The sequence below is a fragment of the Scleropages formosus genome, chromosome 11 (assembly GCF_900964775.1).
Source record: "Scleropages formosus chromosome 11, fSclFor1.1, whole genome shotgun sequence".
NCBI classification, from domain to species: domain Eukaryota; kingdom Metazoa; phylum Chordata; class Actinopteri; order Osteoglossiformes; family Osteoglossidae; genus Scleropages; species Scleropages formosus.
Genome location: NC_041816.1, coordinates 10,318,298 through 10,340,964, shown reverse-complemented (window position 1 = coordinate 10,340,964; position 22,667 = coordinate 10,318,298). Strand labels below are relative to the sequence as shown.

The 22,667-nt window shown below is 37.7% G+C and overlaps 1 protein-coding gene across 5 annotated transcripts in view; it reads left to right on the top strand.

Annotated features, from left to right (window-relative positions):
• Positions 1-22,667, top strand: part of unc13c (unc-13 homolog C (C. elegans)) — a 91,170-nt gene that overhangs the window by 9,365 nt on the left and 59,138 nt on the right. For all 5 annotated transcript variants that reach the window (XM_018739603.2, XM_018739606.2, XM_018739605.2 and 2 more), the window contains exons 3-10: positions 5,715-5,737; positions 6,493-6,524; positions 9,636-9,714; positions 11,583-11,588; positions 12,221-12,292; positions 16,726-16,945; positions 18,502-18,729; positions 19,980-20,121. In XM_018739603.2, coding sequence (XP_018595119.2) covers positions 5,715-5,737; positions 6,493-6,524; positions 9,636-9,714; positions 11,583-11,588; positions 12,221-12,292; positions 16,726-16,945; positions 18,502-18,729; positions 19,980-20,121 — 802 coding nt within the window. The remainder of the gene's footprint in view (positions 1-5,714; positions 5,738-6,492; positions 6,525-9,635; positions 9,715-11,582; positions 11,589-12,220; positions 12,293-16,725; positions 16,946-18,501; positions 18,730-19,979; positions 20,122-22,667) is intronic.

The following is a 22,667-nucleotide window of genomic DNA, read 5'->3' as shown; positions in this document are numbered from 1 at the left end:
TTGATACTAGATCATGAACCTTGCATTTTTAATATTGCACATCATACATTATTTAGGTCGATTTTTTTAGCTGAGTTTACCATTCTATCTTAAGCAGTATAGTGTGATGTGAAGTACCAATATAACGATTTCCTGAACTTTATTTACGTTATCCATATCCATTATCTGTTGTGATACTTATAATTAAAGTTCACAGCTCTGATTTTGTGAATATAAATGGCAGTTGCTTAAATTGTTTTGTATGTGTTATTGGTCATTTGCATTTTAGTGTAATCTCTACATCCTTCACATAGAATAAAATAGACTGGTGGCTATGTTGAAAGCAGCGACACCTGTCTTTCTCTGATTTTACTTTAGCTTCATCCAGAAGACTATCATTTCATTGGGAGTTAATTGAAAATGTAACCATTTTTCTTTATAGTTGATGTATAATTTGCTATTGATATGCCTGTGTTTCACTGTTTTGCTGGTATACATGTGGGTGTGTATGTATGTGCAAGTGTGTATTCATATATGCAGACTCAGTATTTTGGAAGAGAAGAGACCAATCTGTTATTTTGTGGATTTAAATTTTCAGATTTGGTCATGTTCGAGAGAATCAAGCATAAAAACTTGCCATCAACTTGTCACCAAAGACTTGTTCCAAGAGCTGGTGGTGTTAGTAGCTGTTCAGTATAGACTGTGCATTTGCACTTCCTGCCAGCCCAGTGTTCAGAACTGCCGCTGTATTGAGATGCTAATTCCTGCTCCCAAGGGCATTTTCTAACCAGGTCAGCGTTGTTTAGAATATTTATTTCAGTCTCGTGGAAGGCTGCTGTACATTCTGAAGGAGTGAGCAGGAAGACTCCTTGCTCTGCTACAGGAGGTGTGCAGATGGAATGAAACATGTGCACTCTAGATTCAGTGTATGATTTAATTCCTGTAATTACCCTGAATGGTGCTCAGCCATATGTTTTTAATGTCATATAAATATAATTTATCAACAAAAAGTTCACATTGGTACTTTCCATCAGTTGATTGTAATCACTGAGATATGAGAAATACAGTTACCAGTTGTGAAAAGAAGTTCTTGACACCATTTCTTTATTTTCAACTCGAATAATGTTTTTGTTTATTTTACAAAGTATTACCAAACATATTTATTTTCTTCAGTAAATGGCAGAAATTATGTTCCAACTGACTTAAACAATGGTTTAACTACACAGGAGATGAGCATTGTGTGAATAACTTGAAATAGACTATAGTGGAGAGGAAGCAATGTGCACTAGAGACTCTATTTCATGTCAGTGAGGAAGGTACAGTTCCTGTGGCGACTTTAGTCCTTTCCTACTCTGCTCGTTTCCATAATCCCTCTGTGATCAATTTATCGCCACTCAAAACAACCTCTACAGTAAACTCTACAGGACCTTTCCGAGCTGAAAACTGTTGTTTTTTCTCTCTCTCTTCTCCCACATTCACATGTGGTAAATCTTATTGATTTTTCTTTCACATTGGTGTGATCAGCTGTTAACAATCCCTTTCATACAAAATCACTGCTTTATTCCCTAAAATCATGAATTGACTTGTGCTCCGAATGTGCTTTTTTGCTGATACAATGGTAAGAATTGTTCCATTATTTAGCTCTGGCTCCTGTTTCAACAACTTTCTAAACCACAGTTACTGCAAAGCAAATTAATAATGTTACTGAAATAACTAGTTACATTTTTTGCATCATATTCAATATAATGTGTTGCTATCTTCCTATTGTGAATAAAAATGTCAAGCTTCTTCCACTTGGTTGCTTTGCTGGGCTAAGTTTTGAATGTTAGACATATCTCGGGCTTAGGGCTTAGAATATTTTTTCCATTACCTGTTAAATCATTGAATACATTTTCACTTGGTCTGTTGTTACTGAGGGGGGTGTGGCGGCGCACCGGGTCCTGCTCTCCAGTGGATCTGGGGTTTGAGTCCCACTTGCGGTGCCTTGCGACGGACTGGCATCTCGTCCTGGGTGTGTCCCCCTCGTAGCCTTGCGCCCTATGTTGCCGGGTTAGGCTCTGGCTCGCTGCGACCCCATTTGGGACAAGCGGTTTCAGACGATGTGTGTGTGTGTGTGTGTGTGTGTGTGTGTGTGTGTGTGTGTGTGTGTGTGTGTGTGTGTTGTTACTGATGCTTGTTCAGCAAAAACATTTACTTCATCATGGTGCAGTGCAAGTTGTCTGAGTTTTGTAAGTTTTTACAACCAAGGTGGTGACTGTTATCCCAGCATGCTTTGCAGCTGGACTTTACAGTTCAGTGTTACAAATCGCAGCATCATTGTTACTCTTCAACCTTTTCTTTGAATGACTGGATTTTTATCACAAGCCAGTTAGATGTTTTGCTAATCTGAAATTTCATTTAACTGCAGCATTCTTAGATTGTAACCATATTCGCCAATTCTTGGCACGGTAATAGGGTTGGGACAAATTTACCATATTTTTTTCAACAATGTGTTAAAATTGTAGTATTTTGGTTGGATAGCTGTGTCAGTCCATTCTTATCCTATAACAATTATTGGAAATTAAGGGTAAATTTCGGAAGTGGACAGCCCTTAAAAGCCTAAGTGCTAATGAGTTCAGTTTAGCTGAAATGAATGATGGATAATGAGTCACTGGTATATCAATCAGTTGAGTGTTTCCAGTAGTCTGGCAGGAGAGGGGCAGTTTTTACAGACATGTCTTCTATAACAAGTCTTTCTCCTTTCAACAATGAAAGCAACTTTAATCATTTTGTGAGTATGCTACTTATTTAACGTAGAAACCAGATGAACTTAAATGCATTCAAGTGTGTCCAAAACACTGTTACATTGTACTGTATACCTTACTCAACTTACATTACATTTACATTTATTCATTTAGCAGACGCTGTTCTCCAAAGTGACGTACATTTCATAGAAAATACAATTTGTGCATTACCTTAGGAGAAAAAGACATAGCTGCAGACGTGTGATTCTTAAGTGCAGTAAGTGTATTCCACCAAATGCACCAATGTTCATTACATGACTAGCTGCATAAAACTCAGAATATCAATGATTCCTGATCACCTTCCTACTATTTTTTTTTTTTTTTTTTTTTTGAGATACACAAATATTTACATACGTTACAGGATAGCGGCTGTGTAAAGGTCTATCCAGGTATGATCTTCAGGTTATGGTGCACAAACATTTACACCTTAGATGAGCTTAAGGGATCATGGGCAAAGTGAGTCTGGAAGAGGTCAATTTTAAGACGTGTTTTAAATGTGGACAAAGATTCAGGTCGTTCTACCACAACGGAGCCTGAACCGAGAACCTCCGTGTTTCACCTTTTGTGCCTGGGACCACCAAATGGGTAGATTTGAAAGAGCATAGCAGTCTGGTTAGGGTGTAGCAGTTGATCAAGTCTTGTAGGTATCTGGGAGCAGCTCTATTTATGCATTTGTAGGCCATGACCAGGGTCTTAAATTTTATCCGGGCAGCTATAGGAAGCCAATGCAAAGAAACGAGTAGGGGAGATACATGGGAACGCTTCAGCAAGTCTAACACAACTCCTACAGCAGCGTTCTGTATCTGCTGTAGAGGTTTGATGGCAGTAGCAGGAAGGCCACACAAGAGAGAGCTGCAATAGTCCAGACGGGATTTTACTATGGCCTAGACTAGTAGTTGCGCAGAGTCATTGTGAGGTAAGGATGGATCCTGCAGATATTATGCAGGCTGTATCTGCAGGTCCAGGTTGTGGCTTCGATGTGCTGAGAGAAAGACAGACTTGAGTCAGTCATCACTCCCAGACTCTTAGCTGAGGAGGTTGTCAAAATGAGTGAGTTTTCCAACTTTATCAAGAAATCATGACAGAAAGACAGGAACTTTTTTGTGCTGTCTTGAGATGGCAAGGAAGTATACAACATATATTAGTTACATATATTTTGAAGTGATAAAAAGGACAGGAGACTTGTTTCTTTAAATCACAACTCTATTTGTTTAAAGAGGTTTACTAATAAAACAGTTCAAGGCAGAAGATTTACTTTTTATTAGAAATTACTGATCCTGCTCCAGGTTTTTCCTGACTTCCATCACGGAAACGGGTTTTGTGTAGAAGAAAGAAATAAAGATACCAATTTTAGGTATAAAGCACCTAAAATGGTCTGCAAAATAAATGTGCTGCTGTAAAAGAAACATGTGAGTGTCATTATGCTTGTGTGCTCCTTTACCTTTAGCCAGGAAATATTCCCTACCAAATTCGATTGGTAGTAACAGCAATTTAGCTCATAATGAATATTTTTATATCCCCTCAAGTTAACAGTCTGTTTAGTGTAAATTTGTTTAGTGTAATTGTAAACCATCAAATATTTGCCATTTGAGGAATAATGATAATGTCTTTGATAATGGAAAATTTTGTCACAGTACATACTTGAATGAACCCCATAGCACCAAAGTAATTTGCAAAAATCAGACTTGTTTTGTGATACACTATTTGTGCTGTTTTGCAGCTGATACAGAGTCATAATATGGAACTTGGTTTACAAAAATACACTGCATACAAAAACCTGAAGCTCATTCCAGGATAACTTAATTGTCTAATTCACAAGTAAATTCTCTCTTCCCAGAACCTAACAGCTGTTTTCATCCACTTGAACCTTCTGTTCAGTATGGGCAAATAGTTTTTTGAATTTTTTGTTTGTCTGACTACAAATTTTTGTTTCCTTCTCAGATAGGTTTCCCCTGCACTAGATACTGTCCATGAAGACATCAGAAATGAATAACTAGTGAAAGTCTAGTTGTGAATGTGACTCACATGTTCCAGTTAATATATTATATCAGTTCAAAAATGATAAATGCAGAAGTTTGGTTTAAATAAATGCATTAATCAAGATAAAATTATGAATGCACTTTGTCACTGATATGACCCTAAGGTTTTCAAACACAAAGAGGTTACAGATAGAGGTCCTCTAGGAAACCATGATATATAAGTTTCGTGACAATCCTTGCCTGTTATGTCTTGACCATAACAATTCTTTGTTAGTTTGTAATATCGCTACTGGCAATACTTTTGACCTTTTGTTTTAAGAATCATTATGTTTTCTTGAATTCATTTACTTTTTGGGTATACATAGCATTTGTTTTTCTGGCTTCAATGTCACTGACTTTATCGAACACTGGTTCATGTACCGCAACACTTTGCAGTATTTCATAGGCATTATTTAAGGATTACATTGTGTGAAAACAGATTCTGGGGTTTCTACATAATGCAGTGTGTCTTGAGAACTGGTATCAATAGGACTTTAAATGACCAATATTTCAATATTGTTCCAATATTCTAATGGTCAGTGGAGGGTTCTTTGTGTGTTAAGTGAATCATATGTAATTTGTAGAGGTAGCTAAAATGTGCATTCAGTAGGCTAATAACTGATGTTTTGTCAAAATGTTGACATTTCAATGGTAATTTTAATGTACATGCTTAACTATGTACAGTATTATTGTCTTCTTGTGAAGGAAAAGTAGCATTGGTCTACTATGAATTTATTTCATTCACTTTTTATATAAAGTTATTTCTCTTGGAGTTATTTCATCATCAATCAATCTTTATCTTCAATTGCACATGCCTTTCTTGAACAAAAAATTCACCAGGATTTAGCTTTATATATAAATAAATATTTATTTGCTATATGAAATAATTTTCCTTTCTAATATTTTCACTCCTTTCTCCATGATTCTCTTTCAGATAGCGCTGCTTTGGACACCCAGGTTTTTTAATTGCTGTTATTCATGTTTCCATTTTCTCTCTTGTCTCTATTTGAGTATGTGGCTATCATAGTGCAGCATGTTCTGTCATGTGATTGTTTTCATTAAGTCTAATTTTTCATTGTTGTTTTTGGTTTTCAACCTAGATGTGCTCAGATATATTTTATGAGTGGTCATGTACTGGATGTGTCAGAAAAATTTTCAGCAGAGTGATATGAGAGTGTTTATTCAGTTAGCACAAACATTTCACAGTGTTACACAACATTTTGATGAAAGTGGGCCTGCACTGTAGGAAATAAAGTTACTGAAACATTATCAGGGTGTAGCAGCTAACAAAGTTTCCAAAGTAATATTAATATAATTTCAGTGAATCTCACATGAAATTTACAGACATTCTGCAGTTAAACAATAATATGTTTATGCTTCACTGAAAAATATGTGGTTAAATGGCTACATAACTCGAAAAACTCTAATTGCAATGTATCTTTAGAATGAATAATGAAAAAGGAGGCTCCTCTCTAGAGAAACAATTACCTGGACTTTTTGCACAGCACACCCTGCATTTGTACATCATATGATTTCCTTTTTCTCATAAGATTTGAACTGACTTCCTGATATTCTTTATCATATTCAACTTGTACGAGAAGCATTGAATATATATCTGTTTTGAAATATTATAACTCAAGGTATATGATTGTAAAATCACCTAAAATTCCACAAAGAGCCCTCTGAATCATATTTTCTGTTGCTTCTTCCAGGCGGATCCATCAAAACTTCAAGGCACTGGAGGGTGAGTGATACTGATTTTGTTTAGCTCTTTTTTTCTCTCCTTTGGGAACATATGGATTTGTAATATTAAATATTAAAAAAGCATACAAGAGACATATTATTGGCAAAGTAATTATATATTCACCTTAAGCAGACTCAAGAATATTACAGCCTTTATCAGAACATCAAAAAAAGACATTCATTAGTATACCATAATTCTCCTCATTTCCTGTAAAACTTGTGTCACCGACCCTGCAGGTTGTTGTTTAAATTAAATTACTGGGCTCTTTTTTACATTTTGTTTGGTGTTTGGTTTTAAAAGTAGGCACATTCATGAGCATGAATGACTGAGAAAATGAGGATAAATTCTTCATATACCTTAAAAGCTTTTTTGTAATGATAAAAAAGAGGAGGTTTTTTGTGACATTGTGACTCTGACATTTGGTGTCAACAGACATAATGTAATAAAGAGACACTTTAATTAGGAATATAACTGAAGAATTTGTGAATCTTTAAGAATTTACTATATATATATATATATATAGTTTCAGTGGCATTTGAAAGGACTCTAAAGCAACAATCAATTTTAAAGTTTGTGGAGTTTTCTAATGCAGCAACAGTACTGGAGAAAGGAGGCATAGGATCTGAAATATAGAGTGCAGCCATAGCATTATGTTAATAAACACCAACGTAGGAGGACAGCAAAAGTTTCTCAGGTAGGAACAAAAAAAACTGAACCTAAAGTGGTGGTCAGCCTTGAGGGTTCATTTGAGCTGGGTTCTGAATAGGCCGTAGTCTAACACTATTGCTTAAAAGGATTAAGTCAAAGGTAATTTTATTTCAAAATTAACAACACACATGCTGTTGTATAGTAGCTTTGGAGCTCAGTTTGACACAGTCAAGACAGTTGCTTTGGTTAAGAAACGATATGTCTGTGACACTGAACATTGCTTTGATGGAGAGGGTGTACTGAACACCCAGCTTCCATACCCGACCATCAGCCTTCATGATGCTGCAGTGATGTGTTTATATATCATGTTATCCACAAAGCAATAGCAAGGTGAAATGATCTGGCAGTCGTACGCTGATAACAAGGAATTTAACCATGTTGATAATATACTGGCAAACATCTCTTGGTTTGGGGATGTTGAAGTCACTCTTTCATGAACATCTGATTCAAGTCAGTTAACATGAGTGATGTATAAGTTTTCCTTTTTGCCTACAAGACATGTCTGGATTGTGTAAGTCTTTTGAGATTGTTCAAAATTTGACTTTTACATACAGTATGAGAGTAAACTGGAGAAGTGTGTAGCACTAGTTAGTGAGACTATTAGTGACAAACAGGAACCCTGCAGGGTACGTCATGGGAACAGCACCCATCAACATCGCAGTGGGACACAGATGAGCTGTCTGAAAACCTGCACATTGTGAGCGACAGCGATACCACAGGGTACTAGTACAGCCTTGGGCTTCTCACTGGGCAATAAAAGCCTTGGCAGAGCAAAGACTCCTACAGCGGTGGAGAGAGAGATAATGAGGAAATGGACAATGATAATCTCTGGAAATTGTCACAGCAGAAATGACAGCTGATTTCCACCTGAAACCAGAAGTCTTGTAAAAAACAAAAAAATAAAAAGCTAGTTTCCAGCAAGAGTATTCAAACTTTTGACTGGTATTACTTGTGTATAGATACCTGTATAGGCTGTGTTCTCAACTTATGAACACACCTGGGACTGAAAGTCTGTTTTTAAAATCATTTGTTTATAAATCCAGCCACTATGTTAGTCATTAAAAGCTTAATAATACAGACATTCATTGATGTTTTCCACATGCCAACTTCTGTAAAATTCTCAGATACATTTCTGATGAATTAAGAAGTAATTACACACACTTTCGGAACCGCTTGTCCCATACGGGGTCACGGGGAACCAGAGCCTACCCGGGAACACAGGGCGTAAGGCCAGAGGGGGAGGGAACACACCCAGGACAGGACACCAGTCCATCACAAGGCACCCTAAGCGGGACTCGAACCCCAGACCTACTGGGGAGCAGGACCGTGGTCCAACCCACTGCGCCACCGCACCCCCTAAGAAGTAATTAAAGGGCTGTATTTATTCCATTTTCATCAACCGCACATAGGAAGCATGGGGCATGAGGAAAGAAACATCGAGGATGCGGTGTTTTACACAAAAGTTCCTTCATTAACTTACAACAACATGTTCAAAATTCATCTGCATCTGGCTAGTTTGCCTTATTATCTATATAGTCAAAAAGTCAATCTATATAGTAAATCCATATAGTATGTTCATAGTAAATCCAAAATAATATGAATGTACCCCCCCAAGTAGGTTCTGTAAAAGTCTATGTATAGCTATAATAAACAAAACACTCAAAGTAAAAATACACACACACACACACACACACATTTTCAGAACCGCTTGTCCCATACAGGGTCACGGGGAACCGGAGCCTACCCGGTAACACAGGGCGTAAGGCCAGAGGGGGAGGGGACACACCCAGGACGGGTAAAAATACACTGTCTCCACAAAATATTACTACGTTTTGGCATGTTTTAGGACCATCTAATTTCTGGACATGGAAATGTAGGTGGCTTTCACTCAATAAAAGAAATTTTTGAAAATAGACAAGTGAAGGTAATACAATTAAAAATGAACAGAAAAAAAAAATTGGATCTTCAAAAATCAAACATTCATCTCAAGACACCCAGTGAACATCTCTACAGTTAACCTTCCTAACCCTAATGCTGGGTTTACTGTCTCAGACACATGTGCATCTCTGGAGAAGCATCCCTGCAGCTAGCTATGCATTGTTCAGGCATACTCTTAGTATCCGAGGAGTTCTATTTAAAGTGTTAAGTGTCATTGAGAAGAAGCCAGTCTTCATGTCCCTTTGTCCTGTACAAGCTTGTCAACCTCATGCAGGTGGCATGTGCTGCCAGATTGGTGTTTCGGGGAAAAGTCAAGTGAGAAAAAGAAAATGACATATGGCCTAATGCTGTTTGCCAGTGCAGTAAATTAAACGATCCTTTTTAGTCCTGCTCTGTCTTCCACTGCACAGCATTATTATGATATTAATACACACTAAATCTGTCTAAATCTGTCTTCCTCACCAGGCCCGGCAGCATACTTTATGGTATCGACAGCATGCCAGATTTACGGCGCAAGAGGACCGTGCCTATTGTCCGAGACCTGGTGAGTTATCCACCTAAACAAGGTTATTTTTGATTTATGTGTCATTTATTTCTCTTTGTGCTACGTTATATATAACAACAGTGACTTCCTGTTTGCCTGCTACAGATTTCTTCATTATCATTTTAAATAAAATTTTTGTAATAGTGCATTATTTTAGAATATTACAAAGTCCTTTTGTACTGTTCTATACAGTTCTTATTATTTTAAACTGTTGCAGTATATGTATCTAGTTCAGCAAAAAAATGTCAAAAGTAAAACTTCTTACATTAAATATGCTTCAGTGAAAAACAACAGTAATTTTTGCATCCTTTTGTATAATTACCAGTTTATTAGCAAATTTTTCATTACTTGTAGCATGTACTTACTCAATTGTCTATGATGCAAACAGAATAAAGCAGGACCATAATTATTACTTTGCAGTTTAATATTTATAGGTATGATGTTAAACATTTAAGGACTTGAGTTCACACTGTGTTTGTCACATCTCCCATGAATAAAAAATTACAACAATTTGGTAAGTATTGGTTGTCTTCTGATTTTGGAGTGCACATGTACAGCTATCAAGCTATACCATGCATATGTTGACCCATAATGACTATGGGAGATATTTTTTCAGTGAGTTGTCAGATTTCAAATCAGCTAATGTTTGGTTAACTTCCAATGCTTTGTGAAACTTCAATATCAATATTAAATTTGAAATGCTGACAACTCTACCCAAAAATATACTGTAACTGAGGATTTTAAATTCAACTGTGGAAAGACATTGAAATCAAAGTGTAAAAACTGAGGGAGCCCTTTGTTCCCCTGAATGGGGACAGCTGGTAGTGTACTGGTTAAAGCTGCTGCCATTGGACTCAAAGATCGCAGGTTGAAATCACACCTGAAACTGTAGTACCCTTGAGCAAGGTACTTAACCTAAATTGCTCCAGGTAAAAAATCACCCAGCTGAATAAATGGGTAAATAATTGTAAGTAGCCTAACATTGTAAGTCGCTTTGGAGAAAAACATCAGCTACATTAATACATGTAATTAAAATAAAGGGTTGAATTTGGGCTTATTTCCTCATTTCTGTTCCTCAGTGTCCACAATGGGCTATAAAATTGTTCAAATGCAGCAGTAGCGAAAGAGTTTGGGATAGGCGGATGATGAGATGTAAAATCTGTACTACGTTTCCAATAAGTTCTCAGAAGAAATGAACACACACAGGTTATTTTAATGCCTGCAGAAACCTCAGCAATTGAAGTGCATGTCTGAAAAACATCAACACACATGTTCATGTGGGAGTTGTTGTTATCCTCACTTGTATACACTGGCTTCGGAAGCTTTTGGCTTCTCTCACAGTTCTTTACCATAATTTGGCTGTAGATACAGGGCAGATGGTAAAGACATATAATATTGTCAGCTGTCAATGCCTGCATTCCTCTTTACTTACCCTTGGTCTAAAGAATGTAACACTACTGCTTTATACCTTTGAGACCGAAACTGAAGTCTCAGTATGACTGGGTCAGTATTTTACTGCTACCAGTGCAACAGATCAGTATTTGACTTTCCACTGTCTGTTTGTGTCCCTCAGACGTGCAGATTAGACAGCAGAAATATTTCAGATTCTCATTTTAATTCTAAAGTATTGCAAAGCATGTGTTGAAGTTTGTATTTTAAGATGTGCATGGACAACTGCTTTATGATTATATGTAAAAGGGGACTTTATGTGCTCCCGTGTAAATATTTTGTGCATGGCTACAAAGACATCTATGCACTCTGCACCAACACATCCTTGCTGTGCTGAACTGCTGATTTGTAATCATTCCCTACTGGATTTAATCTCTATCTTTTTTCTCCCCATTTAATTCTGACTCTGGATTTCTTAGGCATTGGTAAGTATTGTTATATAATTTACAAAAGACCTTATATCCATCCTTTTCTTCATGTATAAATTATTGGTTTTCTGTAAGTTCACAAAATCTGTTTAGCCATTTTTTTTAATCTAATAAAACACACACATATCCAAAGTGATTATAATGAGTGTACAAACTCTGAAAAGGCAGAAAATATGAACAAATAAACTTGGAAGTGCAGTAGCTCTGAAATAACCCAATACCCTTGCTGCCTCACTGAATCCAGTTTCTATTCCATGTGTGGAAAACATAAAAGACATATTAAAACAGCTGAAGAAATAATTAAGATACATTTTAATATCTTAATGTAGCCCTAATGGGTTTTGTCTTCCATTGAAGTATTTTTGTGGCTGATGACAGAGAATATCATAAATTCAATCAGAGCACAAGATGAAATCCCAGTATTATGAGTTTAATGTTCTAAATTTTAGCAAGGTTTTTTTATGGCATTGTATGTGAAGCAGCAGTAGCAGTTAAGAAATTAAAAATTTGCCAACTGTCTTGTCAATTACAGACACAATCAATTAAACAGTTTTAGGATCTTTTCTTTTTGTCCAGATCTTTCAGGTTAAACTGCATTCATTTGGTTACACCTTTGTCATTTTTTGTAGACATTGGCTGCTCGAAAGGCAGGCATTTCATTTGCTCTTGTCACCAGATCCACCCTAAATAATGAAGACCTGGTACGTATACAATATTAATGTTGCTCATTTTCCAGTAACCGAGTGTCTTGGCTACAGAGGGTAGAGAATATGAAAAATATAACATGAGCCATATTTTATATTTATATACACACACACATCATAGGCCATGGGCTGATCCAGGCAAATAGTCAAGGCAGCTAAAGGCTTCAGGGTCAGTTTGTAGTGACTTTTTTCCTATAAAATTATTAAGGCAAGGAGTGCTATAAATACTTTGTAGATTGCTGGCCAAATTACATTTCTTGCAAAGATCAGCAATTTGACAAACTTGCAGAAAATGTTATTGAATGTAAAATTCTTTTCAGTACCTTTTCAGTTAACTATGTCACTACAGCATACACTAATGATGCTTCTGTATAGATTTTCTAAATTATTTTATAAATACCTACACGTAGTTAAAGCTCAGTGGACTTTTGAACGGGCATTTTTAAGAAGTAGTGTGGTCAGCACCCTTTGTGTAAAGTGTAACCCAAGATGGGAACAGCGGCATTCTTTGCTGACAGCCTTCCTCGTTTAATTATGTAAACTCCTCTGGGTTGAAGAGCAGCCAGAGCAGCACAGGGTCCTGGAAGCCTCAATCAATGAAAAGGAGAGTTTGTCTTCCATTTCGCTGACCTCCAGCAGTACTTGCATTAATTGATTGGAAGTGATTTGAAACATCACTTACTTTCTTAATAAATAAAACAGTTTTCAGTTTAAAGCGCATAATGCTGTAATGGAGTTTTGCAGCAAAGATTGCATCAGAATCATTTGATTTAGGCAGCAAATCTATTTGGTCCCTAAAGAAGGACAGGCTGTCATGTTTGTTAATGAATAACCTCAGGATATGCATTTTCTCATTGAAATATTGAGACTATGAACCCTACTGAACACTTTATAGACTCTAACTTTGTCATGCTTCAGGGTTCCAGTGTTAAATAAAAACTCTGTAATAGACTCCAACTTGGCCAACTACGTTCGGGGAAGCCACTAAAGGGACAATGAGCACCAGGTGCAGCCAATCAGATAATGAAACACTCTGTAAAAGGTTGTCCTAGACAAAAAAAGCACAAACTGTGAAAAAACAGGCGTTAGTGGGACCTTTAGAATATTTGTTTGAGGAATGCTTGGAGTTGATGGCTAGAGGTTTTGTTTTAATGTAATTATTTGAGTCTGGTCACCCAGACTCAAAGACTCTGGTCACCCTGGTCACTCCTTGAACCCTGCATGAGTGCATAACAGACAGTTTTCATGCTGTGAAAAGGTGATGGTCCAGTCTGTACTACTTTGGGCCAAGCATGTTGCAATACACTCTCCCCTGAAATTAAAAGTTATGGCCTGTGAGACACTTTAAAGATCTGCAGAACATTAAAGAGTGGTGTTGGATAAACTTACTAAGCTTTGACAGTCATATGTCTGCATCTAAACCTATTTATTGTGAAATGCACATTTGTTTACTTTTAATTGTATGTTGCTTTGGGGAAAGGGTCTTTCAAACGCATGAATGTACATGTACAGGTTGACAAAAAGAGAAAGGTTGCTGTTATCGGTCATATATTGTTTGACATGTTTCTGTTGCATATTTATGTTCCATTTGTGAATTTGGGAGTTTGTAGAGGTTAATATTGCAAATTTTGTCTATAGCATAACAATGAAGGCTGTGCAGCTCTGCACTAAATGTATTCAGTCTATTCTATATTCAGAGATCATAAAGCATCTACTGAAATACTTAAGGAATACTAAATATTTTGGTAAATGAATCCAGTTGTATCCCTAATTAATTTTGTGGCTGACAATTAAATGGCCTTAAATTGGGTGTTTTTTCTTCACTCTTTGGCAATACCTCCTGGCTCCTATTGTGTACAGAATGCATTTTATTTAGGTCTGCATGCCTTTTGCTGTCTGTTACAGTAAGGCATCCTGGTTGCACTGATAACATGCAGATGGCACCAGTACTGATATTGTTTTCCATCACAGGAAACCCAGTCGATCTTGGCTGCAGACCTGGATCAATAATATAAGTGTCAGGGATATAACTCCATCCACACTGTGTCAGCCACAATTACTTCAAAGTGTAAAATAAATAAATAAATAAGACTGATGCGGTCAAATCTCCAGTGCACTTCTGGGCTTTTGGTGCTGATGCCCAGCACTGCACTGGTTATCATCACTGTTGATTAAAAGGCAGCTTTAAAAGACAGTCTGGCATGCATCTGTGTCAAAGGTGCCAGTCTGAGTTAGACTTGTAGGAAGATTCTCTTTCTTACTATGGCTGGTGGACTCTCATCAGTTAATGGGAGCTTAGAAACACTAAAATGTAATGTACCCATATGCGGGGGTGCGGTAGTGCAGCGGGTTTGGCCTGTGCCTGCTCTCTGGTGGGTCTGGGGTTGAAGTCCTGCTTGGGGTGCCTTGTGACGGCCTGGCGTCCCATCCTGGCTGTGTCCCCTCCCCCTCCAGCCTTGCGCCGTGTTGCCGGGTTAGGCTTTGGCTCACCGCGACCCTGCCTGGGACAAGCAGTTTCACTCAATGTGTGTGTGTCTGGCAGGGGACGTGGTGGTGCGGTGGGTTGGACCAGGTCCTGCTCTCTAGTGGGTCTGGGGTTCGAGTCCCACGTGGGGTACCTTGTGACGGACGGGCGTCCTGTCCTGGGTGTGTCTCCGGCGTTACGCCCTGTGTTGTCGGGTAGGCTCTGGTTCCCCGCGACCCTGTATGGGACAAGCGGTTCAGAAAGTGTGTGTATGTGTGTAATATATACATGTTGTGTCAGAGATACTAAAAAAACTCTAATTTTATTCATCTTGGTGTGAGTTAAGGTTACCCAGGGGAACAGTGGTCTTTAGGCAGAGTAAATGTGTATTCTTGTTACTGTGGCTTTCTTGTTTCCATCTGTGCTTATATGAAATAGCTCAGGTCCCTCAAACCTCATGCACTATGCTATGCGTTGTGTAGAAAATAAAGTGACTGTTTTGTCAAAACTCTTCTGGGTTCAATATAAGGAGGCACAGTGGATAGCCCCAGGCTATAGGTTTGACTGTGGGCCTGAATTCAGCTCAGACTGTGTGGAGTGCCCTTGTTCTCTCTGTTGTTCACATGATTTTCCTCTGGGTGCTCTGGTTTCCTCCCACAATCCAAAGAGATGCAGCTCAGGTGGATGGGTCATGCAATACCTGTACTGTGTGAATTTTGAGTGTATGTATGTGTGGCAACCCTGAGATGGATTACCGTTCCGTCCAGGGTGTACCTCCCCAGCCTTGCACCCAATGCTTCTGGGACAGGCTCCAGATCACCATGACTCTACTGAGGTCAAGTGGTCTTTCAAATTCAAGGGATTTTGGAGAGTTTAGAATAGTTTATCTAGCCCTGTAAGTTGAATTAGACAAAAAGGCTTCAGCTATATAATAGTTAATTATTTGCCTCTTTGGAGGAAAGCATCTGCTATATGAAAGTAAATAGACTCGTTGCAGAGTGGCAGTTTTGACTGTGATGTAGCTTGACTGTTTACTGAGTGGGTGTTTGCACGTCTTCTGTTGTTTATTCATCAGCATAATCCTCCTCCAAACACATGAATTTGCATGGCTTTTTTGAACAGAAAGAAAAATGTTTACAAAACTGTGGCTGGTTCAGCCAGGATGCAGTTGTAAGTTTTCTTCCATAAGTATGGTTACAGTAGAGTGCAATATAGTGATACTGGGAACAAATTGTTACAGTAAGTACTAAAATATAATCACCATTACAATTTTGTCTTTAGTTACATTATGATTTACTCTCATTTTCGCAGATATTCCAGACATCTGTTGTAGCTTCTCTGGCAGATACTTCACTTACAGTAATTTCAGAGTTTAATTTTAGAGTTATCTACCAATTTTTAAGAAGCAGTCTAGGTACATTAAGCTGCAAGAAAGAATGTTCTGTGAATACATATAAAACCCACTTCCAAGAAAGCAGGATCAGGAAATGCAGTATTGAACAAATACTTGTCAAAGGTAAATTTATTAAATAGAAATCAATGGCCTTGTCTATGTCAGGTATAACTTGGGATCCTTCCTTATTATCACATGACTAAGTCAGACAAATTGAATGACTTTGACAGTAAACCATTCACATTAAACAGATAAATGATATTTGTCACAGTAGTTTTTCAAATGAAACATGGCTCTGAACTCCCTAGTTTCCAACAAAGCTGTAAAGTGACAGAAGAAATTGAAAATAGGTTCTGAAAGAAATTCCTGCAAGAAATCAAGAACTATATGTAATAATCTTTTGTCTTAGTTTTAATAATCTTTTTGGTTTTGTTTGTTAACATAATTATTAAGAAGGCAAGATCATACTTTTTTGGTATTTTATTGAATCCGTGATATAAATATCATTGCACCATAAGATCATTACTTCTCCATGAATTATTTTACCCACTTATTCTCTCACTCTCATTCCAGAAACTTCACGTGCTCAGGAAAACTCTGCAGGCCTTAATCTACCCCATCTCCTCCACAACACCACACAACTTTGAAGTGTGGACGGCGACAGCTCCCACATACTGCTACGAGTGTGAGGGGCTGCTGTGGGGCATCGCGCGGCAGGGCATGCGCTGCACTGAGTGCGGCGTCAAGTGTCATGAGAAGTGCCAGGACCTGCTCAATGCAGACTGTCTACAGCGTGAGTCTCATCCACCCACCCGCCCAGACACTCTTGTGTCCATCATTGTACTGTGTGTCTGCCAGCGGGTCTGTTACCAGCTCAGGAAGCTTCCTGTAGCTGATGGCCATCTGCTGTTCATGGGAACGACATGCAACATTGAATCTTTCTGTCTAAAACAGGAGGGTGTGGAGTAAGAAGGGCGTGAAGATATGGTCACAGAGGATGCCCAGTGATATACACACACATACAGACTTAGAAACCCATAGGCTTAATGAAAATAACGAAGTTGTTCTTTCTAAAGGGGGCGCGGTGGCGCAGTGGGTTGGACCACAGTCCTGCTCTCCGGTGGGTCTGGGGTTCGAGTCCCGCTTGGGGTGCCTTGTGGCGGACTGGCGTCCCGTCCTGGGTGTGTCCCCTCCCCCTCCGGCCTTACGCCCTGTGTTACCGGGTTAGGCTCCGGTCCCCCGTGACCCTGTATGGGACAAGCGGTTCTGAAGATGTGTGTGTGTGTGTGTGTGTTCTTTCTAAACCATTGGCTTTTGCATAGAAGGTCACAAACTTGAAAGTCTAGTATCTTTTAGTCACGAGGACATGGTGACTGTCAATAGTAGGGGCATACTGGCATTCCCAGTTTAAGTATCCTCTGATTTGACATTGAAATGGTACTTTAGCAAAAGGGGAATACTTTTTATTTTGATTTGTTTCTTACATTTTTTTTATCTTTTAATAAGGAAAATAAGGAAACCGTATTTTCAATGTATTTATTTTTTAATGTATTTTGGCACAGTGAACAGCTGTCATCATACTTCCAGCTGATGTTTTTTTTGCCCTGCCTATATGTTCTTTATTGTGCTTTTATTTTTTGTTTTCCCATTAAATATGCCAATTTGTGAAGTTTTTCATTTGCTGGAAAAATGTGCCTCTATTCATATAAACAATAAAAATATGATGAAGAGCAGAAGTTTAATTCAAGTGCTCTCCTTATAGTACTTCATAGAAAAGGCAAGTACTTTAGTATGAAGGCATTCGGAGTGTATCAGAATTAAAACCATGTTGTTCAGCTCACAGGACTTGTACTGCAGTTATGTATAAAACATTTAGTATCTATGATCTGCACATAGCAGTTTCTATCTCACACTGATGAGGTACCCAACAAATAACTCTATATCTTCACTTATGCTTTCTGTTGGATGTGTAGACCAAATATGTCCTATTGTTAAAAATTTTAATGGGTGTATACATAAGGTAATTTTTAAGGATTTGTCCCTTAAATTTTTTTTGAGCTTTTTGATATAGTAATTAATTTCTATATAATTGAATTGCCACACTGAGATTGGTTCTAAAAAGTCAATGATTAATTTATATTCTTTTTTATTTCAAGCCATTGACCATACTCATAAACTGCTCAAGAAACTAAGAAAAATGAAAAATAATTAAAAATTTTATTTGCAGGTTGCCCAGCTACAGTGTTTCATATACCAACAAAAAGGCCTTTTGTACTCTGAACATCTGCATTATAGTCACTAATCCACAAGAACTTTCCAAAGATAACATGAAGCCCCTTCCCGCTGCAGGTGCTGTGGAGAAGAGTTCCAAGCACGGGGCTGAGGACAAAACCCAGAATATCATCATGGCAATGAAGGAGAGGATGAAGATCAGGGAAAAGAACCGACCTGAGGTGTTTGAGCTCATCCAGGAGATGTTCCAGATTTCCAAGGAGGAGTTTGCCAACCACTTGAAAACTGCCAAACAAGCAGTGCTGGAGGGTACATCAAAGTGGTCTGCCAAAATTACTATCACAGGTAGGTTTATGTTTGCAAAATAATGTTACTTGATACTAGTTCCCTACATCACTATTTCATCTCTCTTCTCAAAGTGTGTGAGGCCAAGTCAAAGGCAAAGTAACATTTCAGTCATTGATTCTGCCATGTGCTACTCTCTACGATCACCAAGGAAATCAACCCTAGTCATGCAGAAACTGAATCACGATTCCATTTACTGAACACCTGTCCTGACTTTCCAGGTCTCTGTGTTTGTGATATATTGTCAAGTGTACACTTCTTCTGGCATGTTAGTTGTCAACTGAAAAAAACAAATTTTTTACAAGGTACTGGATTGCATTTTTTGGTTCAGTTTCTTCATTTTCTAATTCCTCAACAGTGCTATATGTAGATTAAGATGTCTAGAGCTGTACATATTTTGCAGCAGTGTAATAATAGCCAAAAAATAGTTTTAATAGAATATCATGACCTCTTCCTAAAGCTATTTTTTTAATTATTATTTATTCATTAGTTGATGTTTTTCTCCACAGCAAATTACAGTGTGAGGTTTCTGTACCAAGTTATTACAATTATTTGTCCATTTATATTACTGGGTACATTTTACTATAAAAGGCTACTGTGTATATTTGTGATTTTCTTCACATGGTTTACTCTTTATTTATTTTATTAGTAGTAATGTATAAATATTTAAATTAAAAAAGTACTGTTCTATGTAAATTTTATGTTATCGTAGCATATCCTGAAAGATTTATTTGAGAAACTGAGTTCATGTGATTCTTTACACACTACGTCAACAGAACAATCCCTACATAAACTGAGATTACACATGTTTAAATAATATGTTATATATATAAACTGTATTTATAGCAGTATCTAGTCATTCTACCTTTGTTGTACCAGAAAAGTTTTTTCTGTGGTAGTTCTGTCATATTCATCTGTTGAATTCTGGTTCAAACAACCAATGAATTAGTCTTTGCTGGTCTCTTGTAACCAGTAACAGAAGAATATATGTTCATTGAATAATTCAAAATGTCAGTCATGTATTTTTCATGCTCATTTTCAATTTTACAGTGCAGTTCCATCACCATATTATTACTATACTGTATCATTGCATATTAAGGTACTTTTACTGAGAGTACGTAAGGATCAAATTATATGACTTAAAAAATAAAAATTTAAGCTTTTTGATGAACTTTAGTGAGGTCTTATATAGTCTCATTTAGAGTATTTGTAGGTGTCCCAGGACTTATGGTTTTTCTCTTGCAATTTAGTGCTATGTGCCCAGGGTCTTCAAGCTAAGGACAAGACTGGTTCTAGCGATCCATATGTCACGGTGCAAGTGGGCAAGACAAAGAGAAGAACGAGGACCATCTTCGGAAATCTCAACCCAGTCTGGGACGAGAAGTTCTTCTTGTGAGTACAGCTTTGATTGTTCGGTGAAACGTAATAGAAAAACTAGGACATTGAACAACTGAGATTATCACCTAAAACATCTGAGCACTTAATGAAACGAATGCATTCCTAACAAACTTTCTGGCAAATGTGTACAGCATCTGGTGTTATAAGAATATAGCAAAATGTAAAGTTTCACAGTGATTTAACAGTTTGAGCATTCATTGTGCTTGAATCCCTGGATTGTAATTTCCTACTGCTTCCTCACATCCTTTCTGAAATTAATTATAAGAAATGTCTGTGGAACGAAAGGTTTCAGGAAACTATAATTGGACTAAATACCCTCGTCAAATCCTTGCAATTTCTGTATTATGATTTAACAGGCATTTATTTTCACTTCTGTTCTGTTACATAACTTTCCTGCACTATGGTTTATCTCCAAATTTTGGCAAATAGAGAATTAATTTTTGTGCTGTTTGGCTTTCCCCCATAGAAAAAAGTTTTAGTTTATATCCATTGTATAAACTGCTTTAAATTTTGAATATGTCTGCTTTAGTTATTTGCATGTAAATTTCACATAGCAGTATGGAGTGATGAAAAATACTTCTGTTTTCTCTATGGAATGCTGATATACACATAATAAAGGTAACAACAGAAGGAAGAATTACCCACACGCTGTTTTAAAGCCTGAATGCAAGAGCTTGCATTGGTCTTATTTGCCCTTTGATCACCTTTTTATCGTCACAAGAAGCTAGTCTAAATGATCACGTAAGAGAAAGCAATCACAGTGTTAATTAGCTACTCTCAAATCTGAACGTTAAGAATACAGAATATTTTCATAATGAAGATTTTTTTAGTGTTGAAATGACAATTTTAGTATTTGTACTAACAAGTATTTAAATCTGTTGACTCATAATTTAATTTGTTATTATAACGTGCTTATATGCATGAGCAGGCAGTTTTAATTTTTGTTCAGCAATTAAAAAGCCCGTCAGTGTAATTTAAGGAATAAGTAGTTGAGGTGATGACAGTTATTTTCTTTGTACTGTCCCATGCTTCAACAAGGAGCCTGAAGACAATCTTGTTAGCCTTTGGTCATAAATACATCAGCTCACATATGGTGTAATACATTTAATAGTTTTATGCTCACTTTACCCTTGTTACTCTAAGAAGGTCTGCCCCTCAAGGCACAAACCCTAGCCAGTCTGGGAAGGGTGATCATAGCCATTTGCATTTATTCATTTAGCTGACACATTTCTCCAAAGCAGCTTAGAATTGTTCACCCATCTATACAGCTGGGTTGCTTTACTGGGACAATTTCAGGGTAAGCATTATGCTCAAGGGTATGACAGGTGGGGAGAGGATTAGAACCTGCATTCTTTAGGTCTAAAGGCAGCAACTTTAACTACTACGCTGCCAGTTTCCCCTGAGAGGGTGCAGACAAACACCACCCATGTGCGAACTCCTGTTTAACTTTCATTCCATGGGCAGAAGGAGCCATTGGCCACTGTCCTGTTCAGATGAAAGTGCTTTTCACCTGGTTCCAACTACAGCCCTGTAGACACCCATCTAATTGCAGGTCCTGTGAGAACTGAGGGAGAGAAATGTTCACCTAAGGGATCACAGGCCAGTCTGTGTTTCCTCTAGTCTTTTTGCCATTGACAGCAATTTACAGATATGCTTCTGGTAGTTTATTCAGAGTTATGTTTCTAACATGAGATGTTAGACAACCTGGATTACAGTGCAAAACATCCTTTTGTTGTTTATCGGAAGCCTTACTTCAAAGCAACTGATCGTTGCCAGTTTCTATATCTCTCATAGTATCAAAAAAACAGTTTTCAGCCATCTTTGACTGATATCTTCATCATGTAGATTCACCCTGCTGTATGCTGGTCCTGTGCTGATTTACATTTTCGATTTTAGTGAAACAAGCAAAGCTGCCAAAGTATCACGTGTGCCTTGTTTGAACTTACATACAAACCAATGAGTCCTCCCTTCTAGACCTCTCTAGCCTCTTATCCAGCTTGGCAACATCATCACTTTTATTTCCACAACTCATTTGGATTCCAAGGAGAGCTTTGAATTATTGATGGGGAGAGGGGTTTTCTTCACAATACAGCAGATGTAAACCTTATCTAAAACACAGTATTCCTGTATATTTGTCACTGTAGACTGGAGATACACCAGACATGACCCCATGCTTGTTCCCCTGGATCGGTTCTGTTTATTTTTGCACGGTCAGTAGAGTGGCATACAGCATTCACGATTTGTATCCTTTCTTGGTTGTGTGTGAGCTAGCCGTCCTTGCTCCACCACTAAATGTGATCATGTAAATATTTCATGCAGTATAAAAAGGGGAACTTTTAACTGTGAAAGGTGATGCATGAAATGCTAAGGGAAACATTAAGTTCTAGCTAAGTTCTCTCTTTCTCACAAATGTGAAAAGCATTTCTGTCCAGTTCTCTTGCATATGACCTTCATAGAAAGATTTATCTGGCCCAGACTGCTTGGCTTTATGAAATACAACATCCCTCTGTATAAATTAAGCACCAACTTTTCTGCTTCTA